Source organism: Ooceraea biroi, chromosome 4 (assembly GCF_003672135.1).
Source record: "Ooceraea biroi isolate clonal line C1 chromosome 4, Obir_v5.4, whole genome shotgun sequence".
Classification (NCBI taxonomy): domain Eukaryota; kingdom Metazoa; phylum Arthropoda; class Insecta; order Hymenoptera; family Formicidae; genus Ooceraea; species Ooceraea biroi.
Window position 1 is genome coordinate 8,379,052 of NC_039509.1, and position 20,579 is coordinate 8,399,630.

The 20,579-nt window shown below is 37.0% G+C and overlaps 1 protein-coding gene across 5 annotated transcripts in view; it reads left to right on the forward strand.

The window, feature by feature from the left end:
* The window catches only part of LOC105280645 (lanC-like protein 2), a 115,842-nt gene that overhangs the window by 51,745 nt on the left and 43,518 nt on the right, over nucleotides 1-20,579 (forward strand). For 4 of the 5 annotated variants that reach the window (XM_026969401.1, XM_026969398.1, XM_026969400.1 and 1 more), the window contains exons 6-7: nucleotides 16,148-16,330; nucleotides 16,412-16,558. In XM_026969401.1, the coding sequence (XP_026825202.1) occupies nucleotides 16,148-16,330; nucleotides 16,412-16,558 (330 nt within the window). Of the gene's footprint in view, nucleotides 1-16,147; nucleotides 16,331-16,411; nucleotides 16,559-17,304; nucleotides 17,390-17,476; nucleotides 17,783-20,579 lie in introns of those variants that run through there. The other variant, XM_026969399.1, reaches the window with a different exon arrangement.

Genomic DNA, 20,579 nt, shown 5'->3' on the forward strand with positions numbered 1-20,579 from the left:
CTCAATGGCATCCCGGTATCCCCTATCCACTATGACGATATCATTTTCCTGGAACCATCTTGTCATTCTCTCGGCATCTCTTACAAATTCATTTCGTAGAATAGCAGCGTCATTATTCCGACTATCAGAGAAGTACGGCCCTTGAATGTCGAGTATGTAACCATCAGGTGCAACTATCAGAACAGGTTTGATTGAGTGTCGCCCCTTGTGAACGCAGTATGACTGCCGGAGAGCTCGAAAATTACTACATTTTGGAATATAGCTGTAAGTACCGTCAATGCATACGATTACTCGGGCAATATGTGGCTCTGGATTATACAGTTCGTTGGCGAACTCCGTCACGTGTCTTTCGATATAATTTTCTCTTGTAATCGCGTCGAATCCAATATTGCTAGGAACAAAACGTTGCATTAAAGATTGTCTGACGGTAGCAATGGCCATACTTGTTGCTTGTCTATTTGGATATTGGAATATAACTTTGAGAAAATCATCAGAAAGTCCCTGACGCATTTTGCATAAAAACGTCAACAGGTCCTTTTTACTAACGTATCCGTAGCCTCCTTGACAAGGTACTCTATCACAATAAGCAAATAGTTCTCTAAACTGTACTTTCATCATAGGGCAAAAACATTCAAATTCATCATCATTCAAACTATTCTCATTGTCAATTCTCGTCAGATTTCTTGCTACATTACGAAGTCCTTGCAAGAATATTTGGAGTTGTGGTCCCCTAATTACGTATGGCCTGTTAACGAAACGCAAACCAAGTAACAAAGGTTGGAAAATAAAACCTCGATTATCTAAATGACGTCTACATGATTTAACGTTTTCGGGAATGTAAATATTTTGTACAATAAAAACGTTAGCTTTGCATTTGACTGAGATCCTGTGTATATCATTAGTGGCATTACAAATCAGACAAGTACTGTTTCTAGTTTGCATCAATACATTCAGTTGCAAGCAAGTAGGATCTTGTTCAATTGCAGCTATTTCGTTACGAATAGATTGATTACAGTTACTGCATATTCTCGTGAGATGTGTAACATCGAGGAGTGGTCTATGAAAACCGTCTCGTCTCCGAATAGCTATTTCACATTTGTCGGAATTCTCATCTCCATCTATTCGAGTCATTAGCCGAGGTGCAAATCTTTTATCACAAACGTAACAACGTAAGAGGTTTCTGAATGCCATATTATTTTAAACGATTTTAAGTCAGATTATTAATATCAACAACGTTATTATCAGAGTTCAGACTTCGATGCCGCTATCTTCACTCCAGCCGTCCAAGCGCCGCGAGAGGCAAGTGCCGACTATGCCGGTGGAACGGCCTATCGGCAGATGGGACACCGCCGCGTAGAGTAAATCAATTTTTATTTGTTACTAGCAACACAGGCGCGCACTATTTTTCAGTATTAATAATATTTTCGAATAATATAAACGTTATTTATTATATGCACAATTATCACACTCTACCAAATTGTTAACCTCCACGCGAAGACAGCCGCACGATGGTAATCTAAACTGAACATAACACACAACGCAAATCAAGATAACCAATCAGCGTCGCGGAAAAAAGGCCTCAACTATTCGATAAAAGAGAACTTCACGAAGTTAACACGCCTCTTTTAGAATAGGAACATTTGTAACAATGAGAAACAAAATACTGTCTGAAATTGTCGAACTTAAACTTTTGGCGTCTATCTGTCAAAATAGCTTTATACTGTGAAAAAGTGCATTCTACATTAGACGAGACAATCGAAATAATGACGCTGCTATTCTGCAAAATGAATTTATAAGAGTTGCTGAGAGAATAATAAGATGGTTCCAGGAAACGGATATCGTTATAGTGGATAAGGAATACCGGGATGTCACTGAGCTGCTAGCTCGCTTATGTTTTATGACTGGATTGGTCACCTGCTAAAGACAAACGTCAAAAATGCAAATCAATCGGTCCTTTTTAGAGCCAAGAAATGGTGTGCAAAATCCGATCGCGCAATCTCCTCGTAATGCACATCGAGTAACGCTGATGCCGACGGTTTTGTGCTTTACGTTTTATTATGAGGAATCAGCACAAGAATCGGCGAGCACACACACACACACACACACACACACACACACAGAGAGAGAGAGAGAGAGAGAGGCACACATTATCATGACCATACACACGGTCTACAGTTACGACTGTCATGAGTCAATGAACCTATTTTTCCGCTGTTTGACGCTCTATAACTCGAAAACTGTCCATTTTTGGACTTCGTGTCTATGGACACTTTTCATCAGGACGTCATGAACTACGTTATATTACATTTTCAGTCGATTCGACTGCTATCCATTTTTCATATAATTTGTGCGGGGTCCTTATAGAGTTCCAAGGGGGTCAAAAGGTGGTGATCTTGTGATTTTACCAAGGTCATTTTTCGAGTACATATGAAGATCAACTTTGGTTTTTTAAATGGAAACTAGTAGTTTTTATTGCATATTTGAAAAGATTATCGAATTTTGCATAACAAAAATATTTATGACTTGTGTGAGCTATGTCTAACAGTTTAGCAGTTATTAAGGCATGATGAATTTTTTTAATTTTGTTTTATTTAGTGACGAGGCTACTTTTCACAGTACAGGCCAATTAAATCGTCACAATTGTCATTATTGGTCGGTGGCAAATCCGCATTGGTATATACGGATAAATTTTCAACATCAGTGGCGCTTAAATGTTTGGTGCGGAATTGTGAATGGCTACCTTATAGGACCTTATTGTTTTGAAGGAACGTTAAATTCTGAGGTATATCTCCATTTTCTACGAAAAGAATTACCCATTTTATTGGAAAATGTTGATTTAGATACCAGATAACGACTCTGATATCAGCACGATGGCGCGCCACCACATTATGCACATCAAGTACGTGCATATTTAAATCATGCATTTTCCAATCGATGGATAGGTCGAAATGGACCGATATTATGGCCACCACGATCGCTAGATTTAACGTCTCCTGATTTTTTTTATGAAGCTTCATTAAAAATTGCCTCGTCACTAAATAAAACAAAATTAAAAAAATTCATCATGCCTGAATAACTGCTAAACTGTTAGACATAGCTCACACACGTCATAAATATTTTGAAATACAACGGTTCCAAGCGCAGTAAGGTATTGGTGCCAATCATTTGTTCTTCCAAGTATACAAGTATACAGACGTTTCGGTCCACGTTGGACCCTCTTCAGTGCTTTACATACAAAAACCTATAAAATACATAATGTAACGTAATCCAATTCGTATTGAAAAAGTATAAAAAAAACAATACAAAAATATATACAGGGTGTTTCCTCTAACTGTAGCACTCAGAATATCTCTGCTTCCTTTGATGATATGAAAAAAGTCAAAGGACGAAAATTGTTCGATTCAAAGAGACTAGTACTCTGGTAAGAAAATTATTTTTTTTAATGTGACCTTTCACAAGATATCAAGGTCATGAACATTTTTTTAAATGAGATGGTATATTTTCCTTAACGAAATGATGTAGCTTGTAAAAAAACAAATTCAACCATACAGAATATGTTGACCTTCAAATGACTTTGAACCACAAAAATCACGTTTAGGAAAAGAAACTCTATTTATTGTATGTATAACTACAAAGATATACCTTTTTTTACAGATGTTCGAAATGATCACCGTTTACTTCTATACACTTTCGAATTCGATGAATAAACGATTGTTTTACGTTTTTGAGAGATTCCGGAGTAATTGCGGTGCACGCACGCTGAATTCTTTCTCGCATATCTTCAGGTGTTGTCGGAATATCGCGATAAACTTCATTTGCACGGAACATACTCAACGAATCATTTTCTAATCGCTGGATTGGACGTGGTGGAAGAATTTCTTGGCCGGCTCGATCACCAGATCTTACGCCTCTTGACTTTTTTCTTTGGGGACACCTAAAAAATGAAGTTTATCGCAATATTCCGACAACACCTGAAGATATGCGAGAAAGAATTCAGCGTGCGTGCACCGCAATTACTCCGGAATCTCTCAAAAACGTAAAACAATCGTTTATTCATCGAATTCGAAAGTGTATAGAAGTAAACGGTGATCATTTCGAACATCTGTAAGAAAAGGTATATCTTTGTAGTTATACATACAATAAATAGAGTTTCTTTTCCTAAACGTGATTTTTGTGGTTCAAAGTCATTTGAAGGTCAACATATTCTGTATGGTTGAATTTGTTTTTTTACAAGCTACATCATTTCGTTAAGGAAAATATACCATCTCATTTAAAAAAATGTTCATGACCTTGATATCTTGTGAAAGGTCACATTAAAAAAAATAATTTTCTTACCAGAGTACTAGTCTCTTTGAATCGAACAATTTTCGTCCTTTGACTTTTTTCATATCATCAAAGGAAGCAGAGATATTCTGAGTGCTACAGTTAGAGGAAACACCCTGTGTATACAGGGTGTTTCTAAAAGGTCTGGTCAAACTTTAACCACAGATGCTACGTATCAAAACAAAGCAAAATGTCCATATAAATATGGGTTCGGAAATGCTCTCCTTCTGAGATAACACAAGATAAAGTCACTTCATAGGCTTCTTTGGCTCAATTACTGTAGTAATGTTTTTTTTGTTTCGTCGTGGAGAAAACCTGCGCCAGGTTTGATCCCGGCCTTGGAGGAGCGGGAGATATGGGGATTATTACCACTCTAAAAATCCCGTCGTCGCCTGCCTCGAGCGAGTGGCGGAGGGACACCGGAATCTCTCACGAAAACGCCGTGAAGTCCGTCCTCGCCTACGGGAAGTGACGCCCAGTTGCGCACAGAATAAATCGGACACAACAGGTTTAGTGAATCGGACACGGACCTAATCAGACACAATAAGAAACTGACACAGTGATAATCGTACACAACGCTAATCGGACACAGTGGCAATCGGACACAGTGGTTGCCAATTGCACACAGTAGGAAACGGACACAGTGGTTGCAATCGGACACAGTAGGAAATGGACACACGAGGGTTGCAATCGGACACAGTAGGAAACGGATACACGATGGCTGCAAACGGACACAGTAGGAAACGGACACATGTTCCGTGACAGTTTCATTCTAATAAGGAAGAGTCAAAATTAGATGTAGAGTAAACATTGCTTTGTCTTGCAAAGTACATGCGTGGATACAGTGTGGATACATTCCCAGTATAAACTTTCTTTAATATTATTAATTTTTTATACTAGGAAAGTATATGCTTGGGTGGAAGAGCACGAGGAGACGGGCTTTGCCCGTCACCTAGTACTCTTCCACATAAAAAAAAACTTTGGGGTGACCAAAAGTACTGCATGGAAGTTACAATGTAGAACTTTGCTTTGCGTGGAACCTCGCTTCATATACTCTCAGCATATGCTTTCTAAATTTATTAAATATCGCACGTATGCGCAAAGTAAGCATGGTAGCATCGCTACGCCATATAAAGAAATAGAAATAGAAAAGTCCTTACAAGTAACATTTCCAGGTTAGGAAAACTGTCACAGAACATGTGTCCGTTTCCTACTGTGTCTGTTTGCAACCACCGTGTGTCCATTTCCTATTGTGTCCGATTGCAACCACTGTGTGTCCGTTTCCTACTGTGCGCAATTGGCACTGTGTCCGATTGACAATGTGTCCGATTGCCACTGTGTCCGATTAGCGTTGTGTACGATTATCACTGTGTCCGTTTCTTATTGTGTCCGATTAGGTCCGTGTCCGATTCACTAAATCTGTTGTGTCCGATTTATTCTGTGCGCAACTGGGCGTCACTCCCCGATTCTTAGAGTGGTAAAAATCCTCATATCCCCTGCTCCCCCAAGGCCGGGATCGAACCTGGCGCAGGTTTTCTCCGCGACAAAACAAAAAAAAAACATTACTACAGTAATTGAGTCAAAGAAGCCTATGAAGTGACTTTATCTTGTGTTATCTCAGAAGGGGAGCATTTCCAGACCCATGTTTATATGGACATTTTGCTTTGTTTTGATAAGTAGCATCTGTGGTTAAAGTTTGACCAGACCTTTTAGAAACACCCTGTATAATAAAACGTAAAAATCATACCTAATACATCAGATTCGCAACTTCACACCAGTCATATAAACACATTCTTTTTTCTAGACGCATCTATCACAAATATTTCTTATGCAAAATTCGATAATCTTTTCAAATATGCAATAAAAAAATACTAGTTTCCATTTAAAAAACCAAAGTTGACCTTCACATGTCCTCGAAAAATGACCTTGGTAAAATTACAAGGTCACCACCTTTTGACCCCCTCGGAACCCTACAAATTTCATTGTATATATATATGTGTGTGTGTGTGTGTGTGTGTGTTTGCTTCGAAGTCTTCTAATGATTGCCAATAAGACTATAGCTGCCGAAGAGCGTGGCCCCAGTCTGCTAAGCTGTCGCTGCCGAAGAGTGTGGCCCCAGCTAACTTGATAGCATCCTTTTAAGACAAAACAGAATCTTTAAATGCCCACTAAAGGAGGGCGTAGAGTCAAGAAAAAGAGGCTTTGATACAATATCAGAGTTGCTTTGTTACCACCAAAATCCTTTTCTTTATATCCAACAGTTAGAAGCACTCGAAAAAAGGCCAACTCCCTCGACTTCACCTCCGACCTGTCCCTACCGGTTAATCAAACTAGAAATCGCGGATTCATATCTCGACTATCGTCAGATTAAGAAGGACGACCCGCGACGCGCAGCCTACAAAATACGTGAGGTTTTCGGTTTTGACGGGGATAAGCATTCCGAGATTGTAATTAATATTGTCGGTCGCGATACAACGGAGTAATTCGCAAGCCTTCCGCCTCCAACTGAACTGTTACTAATAATAGACTTTATAAAATTAACGATTTAAATTGTGTGTATCTAAATTGATGAAATGAAAAACTGTATGCAACTAAATGCTAATAATTCAGTTTTCAGTATCGTGTAAAATCATTTACACTTTAAGCTTTTAAAATATCACCATTGCGACAAGTTTTCCAGTTTTGCAAATCATTTTTAATGTGCTCACAAGGGATCATTTTCAGTATAACCCCGACTTGAAAAAAAAACCGCAAGATCAAATTTGAATTTTTTTATGGAAAGGACTTAAGGGGGGAGGGTCAAGTAAACGGTCATTCTTTTTCATTTTTTATTGCTTAGAAAATTCATGTAACATCTGGAGAATGTGTTCCCAAAGCCGCGAGTCGAAATTCGAAGTCTAAGTGTCCCTACGGAGTCATTAAAGTGACGTGCTCTGAACGACGCCGAGCGCAGGTATACGACCGCGCGCGTGAACGATTTACCTTTCGGTCCCTTGGCCAATTAGACTTGCTGTTTTTGCTATTTTGAAACTAAATGGCACTACTGACGAGGAAAAGCAATAATTTGTGCTCGTGCAACGGCTGTTTTCGAAAAATCTAAACTGCGGCTCGAAAATTATACAAATTGCTGCTTATTTGGCCGGAGGCATGTTCAACGATGGCTATACATTCACTTTAGAAGTTATGAATGATATGCAACTGCAAATCGGTCTGCATTGCAAACAATTCGCTGACGAGTACGACAAACACCGCGTGGACAGGCAGGACCGCCGCACCCAAAGCACATCAAAAGAGGCCAGAACAACTCGAAAAGAGGAACTAGCGGCTAAAATGGATGAGTTTGCAGAGGAGGAAGGCTTATTATACGGCCCTGGCATCGTAGACTAGGCTTACATTAGCCGTAAATCCCCTTAACACAACTTTTCTCTACCGAAAACTTTAAACGCGTTTTTCTCAAAACGTAAAATTTCGCGCGCCGTGCACTGTAGCACCTACAATTTTTAACCGACCGTAACGAGGTTTGGCACATATATTCTTTAACTTATTGGCCTTTGCATGAACCTAAAGGTTCATTAAAAAATTAATAATAAACATTGTTTTTTGCCATTTGTTTATAAAGAAAAAAGTACTTTTTTTCAAAATGGTCCTGAAGTTTTAATTTTCGATGTTTTTTGTTAGGTTTAGGTTCATGCAAAGCATATGAACGCATTTTAACAAAAAAACTTTAGTTTTTTACTTTTAGTTAATTAGAGCGACCTGAGCGTTGCATGGCGCAAATCCGAGGAGCCGACTTTAAGCAGCTGCTGCGCCGTCATTTTGAACTTTTTCGACATAAAAAATTTTATAATATACCTTAAATCATGAATATTATGATGTACTTTGTTCCGATTTAATAACTCTTTCCATCTGTTTAAAAAAAATTCGGGAAGAAACTGCCGTTTACTTGACCCTCCCCCCTTAAAAAAACGAAACCTTTCATATCTCGAATATTTTTTTAGGATTTTTCAAATATGAGTAACGATTTTTTGAAACTTGCTCTTTTTCGAAGTTTGACCTCAAATAACTTCCGAACGGATAAACATATCAACCTCTGCCTTGCGGCAAAAACTTTCTTTTTTTATGCCCTTTCAAACGATGTAATACTTTATGGGGAGTTCCATTTACAATTTTTAAGTTGGGGTGCCCCCGGGGCTCCCCTTGAGGGGGGCAACCGCCCCAACATTCTTAAAATAGTAGCCCCTCGAAACGATCGAACACATGGTTTACGATTTTTCGTAATTTTAAACCGTTTCCACAATATAAGGGATGGTAACTGACTTTATGGACACCCTGTATATATAGGGTCAGGGTTTCTTTTTGCAAGTAATTTTAATAATTAATCGGTCATGATTATTGTGAATAGTGCTGAAACAATAGATTCGTTCATAAATGCCTCGATAGTGATTACTGTGATTGTACGTAATGTGTTTTTTTCGTCGAGTAATTCTCAGTTGCCGAATAATTAATCAGTAGTGAATAATAAATCGATAGATTCGTTTGTAAATCAATCAAGTGTGTGAGTAAATACGTGATACAATGTATTAAAGAAAAAGACTTATGACTCATTACTCGATGTATCACATGTACACTTGTGATGTTATTGCTATCCACGATCGTGGAGCCATTTACTTATCTTTTCTTTGCCTTTTTCACGTTACTATTCTTTGCCTTTTTCAAGCTACAGTAGTATGAAGAAATCAAATATCTTATAAGGTACGAATGTGTGAGCGCGCGCGCATACCACTGCGTGTAACAGCTGATCGCGTGATCGTCCGTGTCGGACGGTGAATTGCGTCGCCCCTACTTACCTTTCGTACTCGCCCCGTAATTCGATAACTATTTTCGCTTATAATTTGAAAACTAAGCTTCGGACAAAATATTGGTAAAGGAAAAAACAAATTGTCTTAGAATTACATCAAGAATATGTCATTTTAAGGACTGACGTTTGTTCTGAATCACCCTGTATATATTATGGGTTTTTATATTTATATATATGACAAAAGATATTATTATAGACATTTTTTATAACTATTTATTAAAAAAATATGCATTCACTATTAATAAATTCGTAATTAAAGGTAAGTTTCCTTTTTTAAAAATAAGGAACTCTCTCCTATACAATTATTTTTTGCACATACTGTATGTATGAGACATGCAAAAAGCGATCAGCGAAAGAGATTTGGAAAGGATTTCAGGAGAGAATCGCATTTAACATTTTGCAACGCCAATTCTCAAACATTTGGCAGCGTTGCCCTTTGGGTACATGAAATGATATTGATTACAGATTCATTTATCATAAGAGTAGCCGTAATTTTTACTATATTATCGACAGGATAAAGCTATATCAAAAATTACCGACAATGATGGAATTCGAGTCTAACGCCACAGATGTGAAAAATCGGAAGTTTTAGGCATGAGTTTACGTCTCGAAAAATTTCTTGCGTCCTATTTTGTTAGTTCTGAATTTTCCAGTCGAAAATATAAATTTTTGTGATGTGGGGAAGTGCAAAATGTACTAGAAACCGTGATTTAGTGATGATATAGTATTAAAGGAGAACTATTAAATAGTATAGCTCCGCTGCCAGAACCGGTTTTGACAGTTAAAAAAATGTTCTTATTTTGGAAATTATTTTATGATTTTACAGCATGCATCGGATTGATATTAGAGTTTTTAATACATTTTACAGGTTTCAAGAATACAAAAATATTTTTTTGTGAAGAAAAAGTGAAAAATGAAAATATGGGACGCAAGAATCTTAGGCCGGTATTCATAGTCGGATCTTATATTTAAGACCATCTTAAGTTCACTGTAGATGTTGTATAGATCATTTTATTAGTTACGGAGTATCTGAAGATACACTTAAGACGGTCTTAAATATAAGATCCGACTATGAATACCGGCCTTAGACCGTGTCATTTCTCGCCTTTGACGTCATAAAATCAAGATCGGCAGATTGGAGAGAGCCGGCCCTTAAATAAAATTATATAGACAAATAGAACTTGTGATATACACAATTCTAAAAGCATAACATATGTTATAGAAGTCACCCTCCTGTGTGACCTTCAAGAGGTTTTAGCCGTCGCTCGTTGTTTGTTAAAAAGTTATTAACAAAAGAAGTTTAATGATTTTGCACGAATTTTCAGCTGTCTACGCGAACCAAGAACATAATATTGACATATATTACAAAGGTCACCTTCCTGAATAACCCGCACTAGGTTTTAGTCGTCGATCGTTGTTTATGAAAAAGTTATTAACAAACGAAATTTTGCAAATATAGTAGTTATTTTGAATATTGAAAGATATAAATGACGAATATGTATATGAACGAAGGAAGGAAAGTCATTTAAAGCAGTGAATCGTTAATATATAGAATAGTTTCTTTTAATATAAGTACAAAGTATTCTTCACTTTAACCAAAAGCATAAACAGTTAAATACAAAGTATTCTCTGCTTTAACCTAACCTAACCTGGTTAGGTTATATTTTCCGAAACTGGAGCCTCGGACACATACGCTCGTTTTCAGCCCGCTTCGCGGGAGGGCGGGGGGCAGGGGCTTCGCCACCCCCCCCCCCGCCGGGATCCGTGCCGTGTACCAGGTGATCAAAATCTGTACGGTAAAATCTGTTACACTGGTTCTACGTGGGGGGGGGGTGGCGAAGCCCCTGCCCCCCGCCCTCCCGCGAAGCGGGCTGAAACCGAGCGTATGTGTCCGGGGCTCCAGTTTCGGAAAATATAACCTTTTGCTTGTCGTGGACGGCTGAAAATTCGTGCAAAATCATTAAACTTCTTTTGTTAATAACTTTTTAGTAAACAACAAGCGACGGCTAAAACCTCTTGAAGGTCACCCAGGAGGGTGACCTCTATAACATATGTCAAGGTCAAGGTCATCGGGGCAGGCTCCCCTCATCGGAATATTGACCAAAAATAAAAGTATTCCTGTGCCATTTTGCGATTTTTGCAATAATAACCGAGTTATTAACGATTAAAGTAAACGAATGAGAGCGCGGCTTGTGCATGCAGCGAGGCCGTCGATAGGAGGGCGCAGTGAGGCACGATGTAGACAGTGATGCCAGAAAGCGTGCTTTGTAGCATGCAGGGATGTGGAGTGGGAATGGTCTCACCAATCTTCGCACGCTTTCTGGCATCACTGAATGGAGAGGATGTGACGCGCCTTAGTGATACCAGAAAGTGTACGACGATTCGCGAAACTTTTCTCACTCCATCCCCACCGCATGCTACAAAACATGCTTTCTGGCATCACTGTTTCCATCGTAGAGTACCCTAAAGTAAGAATCTGGACAGAGTTCTTATCCTTCTTATTGGTGTGGACACAATATGACGAAATCAATAAGATGTCTAGAATTTACTCTTTGCGCGTAGTAATATTCAATTGGAATAGTTATAGAGTAATATTTAACTGATATTCAAATGGAAGAAGAAAGAAACAAACTTGTTTTTAATAGTTGTATTTTTATAAAGACATAACTACAATGAAATTGAACAAGAAATAAACAATAAATAATATTAACAATAAATAATATTATTTAATATTGACACGCAGAGCCATAGTTTTGCTATTGAATTTTTTGTTTTGCAACGTCCTTTTTTTACAATCAATTTTTATACGCAACATAATGTAATATATAATGTTTTTCATTATTTTATGAAATAACTTGCAGCACGTTCCTAACGAATCATAACGAATGTGAGCCATTTTTCAGTTAAGAATTTTAGTAAATTACAATTTTTATTCTTAATATAAGATAGATATCTTCTTATAATGATTTCCATTTCATAAAAGTAATTGTAGATTGTCATGTTTACAAAAAAGAATGTTTGTGATCGGAAACATCTCAAACGTACTTATTTAGAATCTTTTATATTAGCATTATATGTTGTCGATCCAGCTAAATTGATGCAAGTTTGACAAACTGTAGGCAACTTAGAAAGTTTATAAATTATATATTCAGCAAGAGAATATAATATATTTAAATAAACATTGTCCATATAAATCTGCATTTTGTCAATGTCAGTAGTTTTTATTTTATATCTTGTATTGAGAGTTTGTGAGAGAGTTTTGGGAATAGTTATCTTAGTTAGAGTTATTCGGTATTATGGAGATGATTATTATAATTTATTTAATTTAAGTAAGTTTTAAATTATTAGGGGGGGGGGAATATTCATATTATGTTTTGTGAAAACAACCCAAGTGGTAATAGCTTTCATGTATCACTTGGATTTTAATTTTTTTGAATTCTAACAATGGAAGGAATAGAAAACGTAATAGAAAAGAATAAAAGAGGTTACAGTACAAAGTGTAAAAATGTTATTGAAATTAAATAATATTTAGTTAGTGCAAAATACTTGGCGCTGCTAGACCTCGTCCGCGTCTAGCACCTCGCCTCTGCTCCTTAATACACGCACACACACCTACTAAAGCTCAAACCGCTTGTTTACAGTATAAGTTGAAATTTTTTAAATTTCTCGCATACACACTTAATACTAAAGCTGAAACCACTCCGTTACTAATACTAAACGCTGAACTGCTTATTTATATAAACCTAAATTAAACGCACGCACACTTAACACTAAACAATGAAGAGAGGGAAAGAGATTTCTCATAATATTCGGTCTAGCAGCGCCAAGTATTTTGCACTAACTAAATATTATTTAATTTCAATAACATTTTTACATTTTGTACTGTAACCTGTTTTATTTTTTTCTATTACGTTTTCTATTCCTTCCATTGTTAGAATTCAAAAAAATTAAAATCCAAGTGATAAATGAAAGCTACTACCACTTGGGTTGGAAGAGGAAGATCCTCGAGTGACAATAAAAAGATATGTATCACTTAGTTTTTATTTTTTAAAAGTAATTGTATTACAATAATTGTTCAAGACAATATATACATATATTCTCTTTGTAATTGATAAGATACTACCACTTGGGTTTTTTTAAATAGTACAATAATTAATTTTTGAGATAATACATTCTCTCTGCACTTGGCGCAATTTGAAGATTTCATACATTTTTATGAAAAATACTATAATAATATTTAAAGAGAATTAAAACAACGCTTGGATTGGAATAGGATCCTTGTATGATATACTACCATTTGGGTTTTTTCAAGGCATGAACCACGCGTACGTATACTTAACGGTTTTTTTACCTTTTTTAAAAAGGTAATTTTGTACTGATATCATATATTTTGTAGTGTTAACTTATAATAATAAAATGGAAGCAAATTTCGTTTAGAGTATCAGTGCTAATCATAATTTAAAATTACGTCCTCCATTTTGATTCTGCCAGTTTGAATTTTGTGTTTTTGACTTCAAATTCGTAATCAGCGACCTCAAAAACTCCCGAGAAACAAGTTTCAAGCCAATCCGTTTAATTTTTAAAATTTCGTCCGCCGTATTGATTCCGCCATTTTGAATTTTGTATTTTTGACTTCAAATTCGTAATCAGCGACCTCAAAAACTCCCGAGTAACAAGTTTCAAGCCAATCGTTTGATTTTTTAAATTTCGTCCGCCGTATTGATTCCGCCATTTTGAATTTTGCATTTTTGACTTCGAATTCGTAATCAGCGACCTTAAAAACTTCCGAGTAACAAGTTTCAAGCCAATCCGTTTGATTTTTAAAACTTCGTCCACCGTATTGATTCCGCATTTTGACTAGACACTAGTTTTGACCACGCAGGCACGTCACTTATTTACTTACTCATTCAATCACTTGCTCGCTCACTCTTTCGCTGGCTCTTTCACTCTCTCGTTCGCTCACTTAATCTATAACCATAAACTACAAAGTATCTAGATATATCGCTAGCGCTCTCTCGCGGGGAAAAGTTCAACTGTACAAGACGATGACGACCATGACGTTTCTTAAATGTAAATTTTCCAAATCGGACTTTGCGTCGTAATATCTCCGCTCGTAGGGCACGTAGAGAAAAAATAAAAATACTTTTCTTATGCAAATCATACTCAAGCTATCGATTGAGCCTACTTAGAGCTCGATCAATTCAGCCGTTATTAACCAGTTCAGTGGTAATGACTCATATATGGACGAAAAAAAGAAGTGCCACGAGTGGTAATGACTCATATATGGGCACCTTGAATAACTCTGCCAATTTTGAACGGATTTGCATGAAACTTGCTATACTTAGGTTTTTTGGGTCGCTGAATATAAATCCGGAGTCAAAATTGAGAAATTCAAAATGGCGGACCCAATATGGCGGCTTCTAGTGACTAACGGTATTTCATTATAGATAATCTTATCTCCGTTATTAGCTGGTGAAATATTATCACGACCTCAGAGTGCGCCACAGGGAGGCTACGGTAGGATTTTACACTCCATGTTTTTTTTATATATTTTTTATTTTTGTTTTTTTTAAATTTTTTAAAAAACGTTTGAAATACAGTTTGAATGTCTTGAACCAATCCGTTATCTGCAACCAAAGGAGCATACCGAGTGATATATTTCCATTATGGAATTACAAAGTTAGCCACCTGAAGCCGCCATGTTGGATCCGCCATTTTGAATTTCTCAATTTTGACTCCGGATTCATATTCAGTGACCCAAAAACCCCTTATAGGTAAGCTTTCATGTAAAATATGTAATTATTCGCTCTTACCACTTTTGGCACAAAACGTTGACTTCGAGTCCACCACTGACCTGGTTAAGATCTGATAATCTCGGGTACTCGCAGCTCACCGACTCGCGTAAGATAGTCACGGTGCGGTCTCGCGCTGCGCGTATACTTGGCGCGAGACACTACCGTGTCTCTTGATATTATGTTATATTGTATCGTTTTGTTTTGTATTGTTCGGATCGGAGGTCCATCCGAAGCCGAAAGGCATAAGGAGTAAATAAATAATAATAATATTTACAATCAGACAATTCGTAAGCGTTATCAGAGTCTATTGTTTTTATTTTAAAGAAATTTAAAACTTCTATCGTTAGAGTGATATAAAACATACGATTATCTGAAATTATATTACATTTTAGAAAGAATTAACACGTATATACATAAAATTAATTTGTTATTTACCTATATGATCTAAGATTAACCAATCTCCTGCTTCATTTTGTAATACATTTTCATTTTCTTTAACAAGAATGTGACTATTTTTAATTAAAGTAAACTTTTCCATAATTAATTGTAATTATTAAAAATATAAACTCGTATATTCACAATCAGTCGATTCGTATGCAGCGAATTAAGGTTAATATGCTTTTTATGTCTATCTAGCTTATAGTACCCAATGCGCATGCGTACTGCGTCGAACGATTTTTAAGTCTAGGCTAGTGTGACTTGAACGACGCTCTACAGACACTCCAATTGGTTTTCGAATGGATCAACGAGTGGCGCTCTAGAGTTTTCGAACAGTGATTCGAGTGATAATCAAACTAGAGTGATGTTATCGAACGCAGCCCCGCAGTATCACACATCACACTAGAGTCTTTAGTCTTTTCTATATTTACGACGCCATGGTATGTCCAACTAACCAAGTCTGTCCAGACTCTTACTTTAGGGTCTCTACGTCCATCGCACCTCATTGCGCCCTCCTACTGATGCGATGGCCTCGCTATGAGCCGCGCTCTCATTCGTTTACTGTAATCATTAATAACTCGGTTATTATTGCGAAAATTGCAAAATGGCACAGGACTTTTTTATTTAGCCCAAACTAAGCCCAAACTATGCGTCATTAATCGGTTGCACGAGAATTATTGAACATTCTGTATATATGTATATATCTTTACGTAAATTCGTTTGTTCTTTTTAGGCGCGACACTATTTGACACAGGAACAAATTGATAAATATATAAAACCGTCCTTATACTATCTTCAAGGATTACAATTTTCTTCTGGGAATTTTCCTTCTTCGATAAGAAATCAGTCTGATAGATTAGTGCAATGGTGTCATGGAGCACCTGGAATGTCTGGATTGTTTTGTTTAGCTTATAAGGTTATATAAATTTCATATAGCACTTACTAAAAGTAATAAACTTATTCACGTAATCTGACATATTTTTATTATTATAATTAGGTATTTAGAGATGACGCATTTCTGAAAACTGCAATACAATGTGGAGAAGTAACATGGGAAAGAGGATTATTAAGAAAAGGATATAGTATTTGTCATGGTGTTGCTGGAAATGGTTACACTTTTATACGTTTATTTCAACAAACAAAGGTTTGACTAATTTCTTTAATTGATATTGATCCTTCCGACATATATTATCTCTCACTATATTAGATCATTAAGGGGTAACGCTACTCTAGCGCCCGGAAAAACAGCCTAATTTTTTATGGGAATATAATGAATGGAATACAAAATCCGTTTAAAGGCCTTTATTGTACATACTTTGAAGTGTATTTACAAATTTTTATTGAACAAAAAGTTTTTTTACCTAAAAATGAAACTTTTTGTTCGCTCTGACGCCGCCATTTTGTAAAAAAATTCAATAAAACTTTGTAAATACACTTCAAAGTATGTACAATAAAGGCCTTTAAGGGGACATATACATATCTCGGCCTCGAAAATGAGCATTCTTTGTGATTTTTCTCTACTAAAATAAGAAAGATAGGATGTTCGGTCTTTTTGGAGGTTAAAGTATGAACCTTTTACTATGTTAAAATATTTTTGTTTATTTATTGTTTACAGTATACAGCCGCGCCTGCGCAATCGCTATCATGATATTTGATTCGTATTCAGCGACCTAAAAACCCTTAAGGTTAAACAAATTGTCAATGACCTAAGTCACAAAAACTGTTACGTCGTAATAACGTGTTGAAAAATCCTCCTTTTCGGATCAATGCATTTAAGCAATTTACTCTGAGACGGAGAGCAGGTTGCAGCAAGATGTCCGTTAAATTATGAATTTTGAACGGGTGAAGAATAGGATACGAACTCGGAATCTTGATTTCTTTTCTGTCTAGACCGTGCAACTCCCGAAACCAGTAAACTACGCGTCGCGGATCACCTTTACGAATTGTATGGAAGTCAGGATATTTATTTTCACTGGTTAGTTCCCGGAGAATTTGTTTGTAATTTCGTTAACTTCGAATTGAGTGAAGAAATCAGATCCAATTATTCCATCTTGTGAAATAGGAAAATCATCTTCGACAATATGGAAATCGACTAGACGTCCTAAGATGTCTAGCCATGTGCCAGCCCTAAGGTGGTCACACGATGCGTTGTAATTCCGCTTACAAGGAGATGGCAAGAACTGCGGAATACAAAATGAAATGAGACATAGTTCATTAGAAAGAGGAGATTGGAGTACATTAACACTAGAACTACTGACGATTTACATGTACCTATTTCTATCGGAGAGGTCAAAATGACTTGGTCTTGAAAAGAACAACTTAGTTAAAAAAAGTGCATTTGTATATACTTTTTGTTGTACTTAACAAACATAAAAAATAAGATATAATAAAAATGACTAATCAGTATAACAAAATACCAGACAAGTCATTTTGACCCTCTTGGTAAATCTAGTGTTAAAAGTATAAAGCGGTTAGAGAAAATGGACCTTAGTTTACGAGAAATTTGCATTCAAAGTTTATAATTCGACTACCTATACTTTAAGTACTAAAGCTGTGAGTTCAAAAGCGTGAAGCGCCGTGGTTGAGAAGCCTGAGGCGCTAGCATACGCATTTTTGCGTCCGCGGTTCGAATCCCCGTGATGCTCAACTTTTTTTTCGTACTAAATTATATTTTATAATTTATTACGTCGTGTAATATGAAAAGTCGGATTTTTTATCAATCGCAAGTTGGTCACACTGAGAGTATCTATTAAGCAGGTGTGTACTCTTCCACTCTAACCTCACTTTTATATCTTTCTTGGTAATCTACCACTATTGTTTTCTAAATATTCGGATTACTGTAATTTCTACAGAAAAGTTTTGTCATGGTGCCCGTCGAGCAATTAAGAACAATTTTTTTGTACGAGTTTAAACTGGGCCACAGTGCGGTTGTTGCTGCTCGTAATATCAACTTTGCGTTCGGAGATAATACGGCCAATGAACGGACAATACAGAGATGATTCGAAAAATTTCGTTACGGAAAAATTAAATGAAAATTTAAAGAATCAGCCTCGCGGAAAACCACCAATCCTTGTGGATAATGACCGCCTTCGAACATTAGTAGAGGATGATCCCTCTAAAACTTTGTCGACCTTCACAGAAGAGCTTGTAGTATGTCCCAAAACCATCAGCAATCATTTCAAACAAATCGGTAAAGTCAAAAAACTCGATAAGTGGGTTCCTCATGAGTTGAACGGAGCACAGAAGCAGCACAGATTTGAAGTTGTCAGCTCTTTATCTTTAAGGAACATAAGAACACCATTTTTTAGGAGAATCGTAACCTGCGATGAAAAGTGGATTATGTACGACAATAGAAAGAGATCAGGGCAGTGGGTTGACCGCGATGAACATCCAAAACATAGACCAAAACCAGCATTGCATAGTCAAAAAGTTATGTTGACGGTGTGGTGGACAGCAAAAGGCGTCGTTCATTTTTCGTTTCTTAAACCTGGGCAGACAATTAATGCCAAGTCATATTGCCACGAAATTGAAGAAATGCACCGAAAACTCACCACCATGGATCTTACATTAATCAATAGACATGGACCGATCTTCCTACACGATAATGCAAGACCGCATATCGCTCAGGTGACCTTGCAGAAGTTGAATGATTTGGGATATGAAGTTTTGCCGCATCCTCCATATTCCCCAGATATTTCGCCAACAGATTACCACTTGTTTCGCAGTTTGGAGCATTATATACGAAATAAAACATTTCACAGTATAAATGAGATCGACAGGACCTTTACAAACTTTGTATCCTCCAAAGACCAAGCCTTCTTTGAGAAAGGTATTTTTTTATTAGAATCGCGTTGGCAAAAGGTCATTCAGTCAGCTGGTGCCTATTTTGATGAATAAAATATTTTTTCTGAATCCGTCACACGATTTTTATTTCTCCTTAAAAAATCCGACATTTCATATTACACGACCTAATAATTAATTTTTCTTAGTCTTTTAAACAAAAATATTATGCAATATTTAATATACCGTGCAGTATATAATAATATTATAAATAATAATAATAAGATTTTCAAATTCTTTCAATTGTTACGTCCAGAGCTCCGCGAGCCCGAAGGAAGGGCTCAACAGAACACCTCCTGAACTTTGTTGCACTTAGGCCCCAAAGCACGAGTCGACCTAACCAATGAAATTCGGCTGTAGGGTCAACGACCTGGGATCGATCTTACCCTTGGCTCGAAAAGTCTGCCCGATGATCCCTTTTTAGGTCAGGAAACTGAATCCCTTTTATGGGATAGGACCCATATGATCTGCTGTGGAAAGGAGGTGAATAGAAAGTTGTTGAATAAAAAAAGGTTTTGTTTTAAAAGAAATTTAATGCATTATATATCCTGGTAATAGTTGGTTACCATATATGATATAAACAATTTAATATCGAAAGGTGCATTACAAAAGCATTATTAAAACTGAATTACAACTATGTTAAATGATCTAAGATTTAAAGTACTTATTTTACAAATTGTTATAAAAACTGTATTACGAATCCTATTCTATTTTGTTGTCCGGGTCGCGGAAGAAACGCATTACAATTGAATTTAATTGCTTTGGATGGATTTTTTAAATTCTATTTCTATTCGTACTGGAGTAGAAATCGCCTAATGAAGGCGGCGGGGATTAGGACGGGATATTGTCCCGTTGGATGTTATTATGAGAACTACTGTGGTAGGACCTGCGAATCTGACGGCGGCCCTGAGTTGCGGGACGTCAATGAAATCAGTCCCAAGGAGGAGGGCGTAAGGGGGAAGGGGCGCGGTATATGTAGGGAACAGGGTTAGGAACGTTTCACCTACAAATTGGAAGGAATGACGGGAAAAATCTCTCAGATAGTCTTCAGAGGGAAAAGGTTCACCGAAACTCTCCGTGATTCCCTGTACTGGAGGTATCGGAGAAGGAATAGGGGTATCCGGATATTCTTCTGCATCCGCTGTATGAATTGGAGAATACCAGTGAAGAAGCCATGAGAGAGGAAGAGGGGGATAACCGAGGAGAAGTAGGTGGTGAAACACGGATGAAAGAAACGGAACAGGACGGAGACATAGAGCGGGACCTGGGAAGTATTGGAGAAGGGGAGTTAGTATAGGGGATGTAGCAAGACGACGAACAATTTT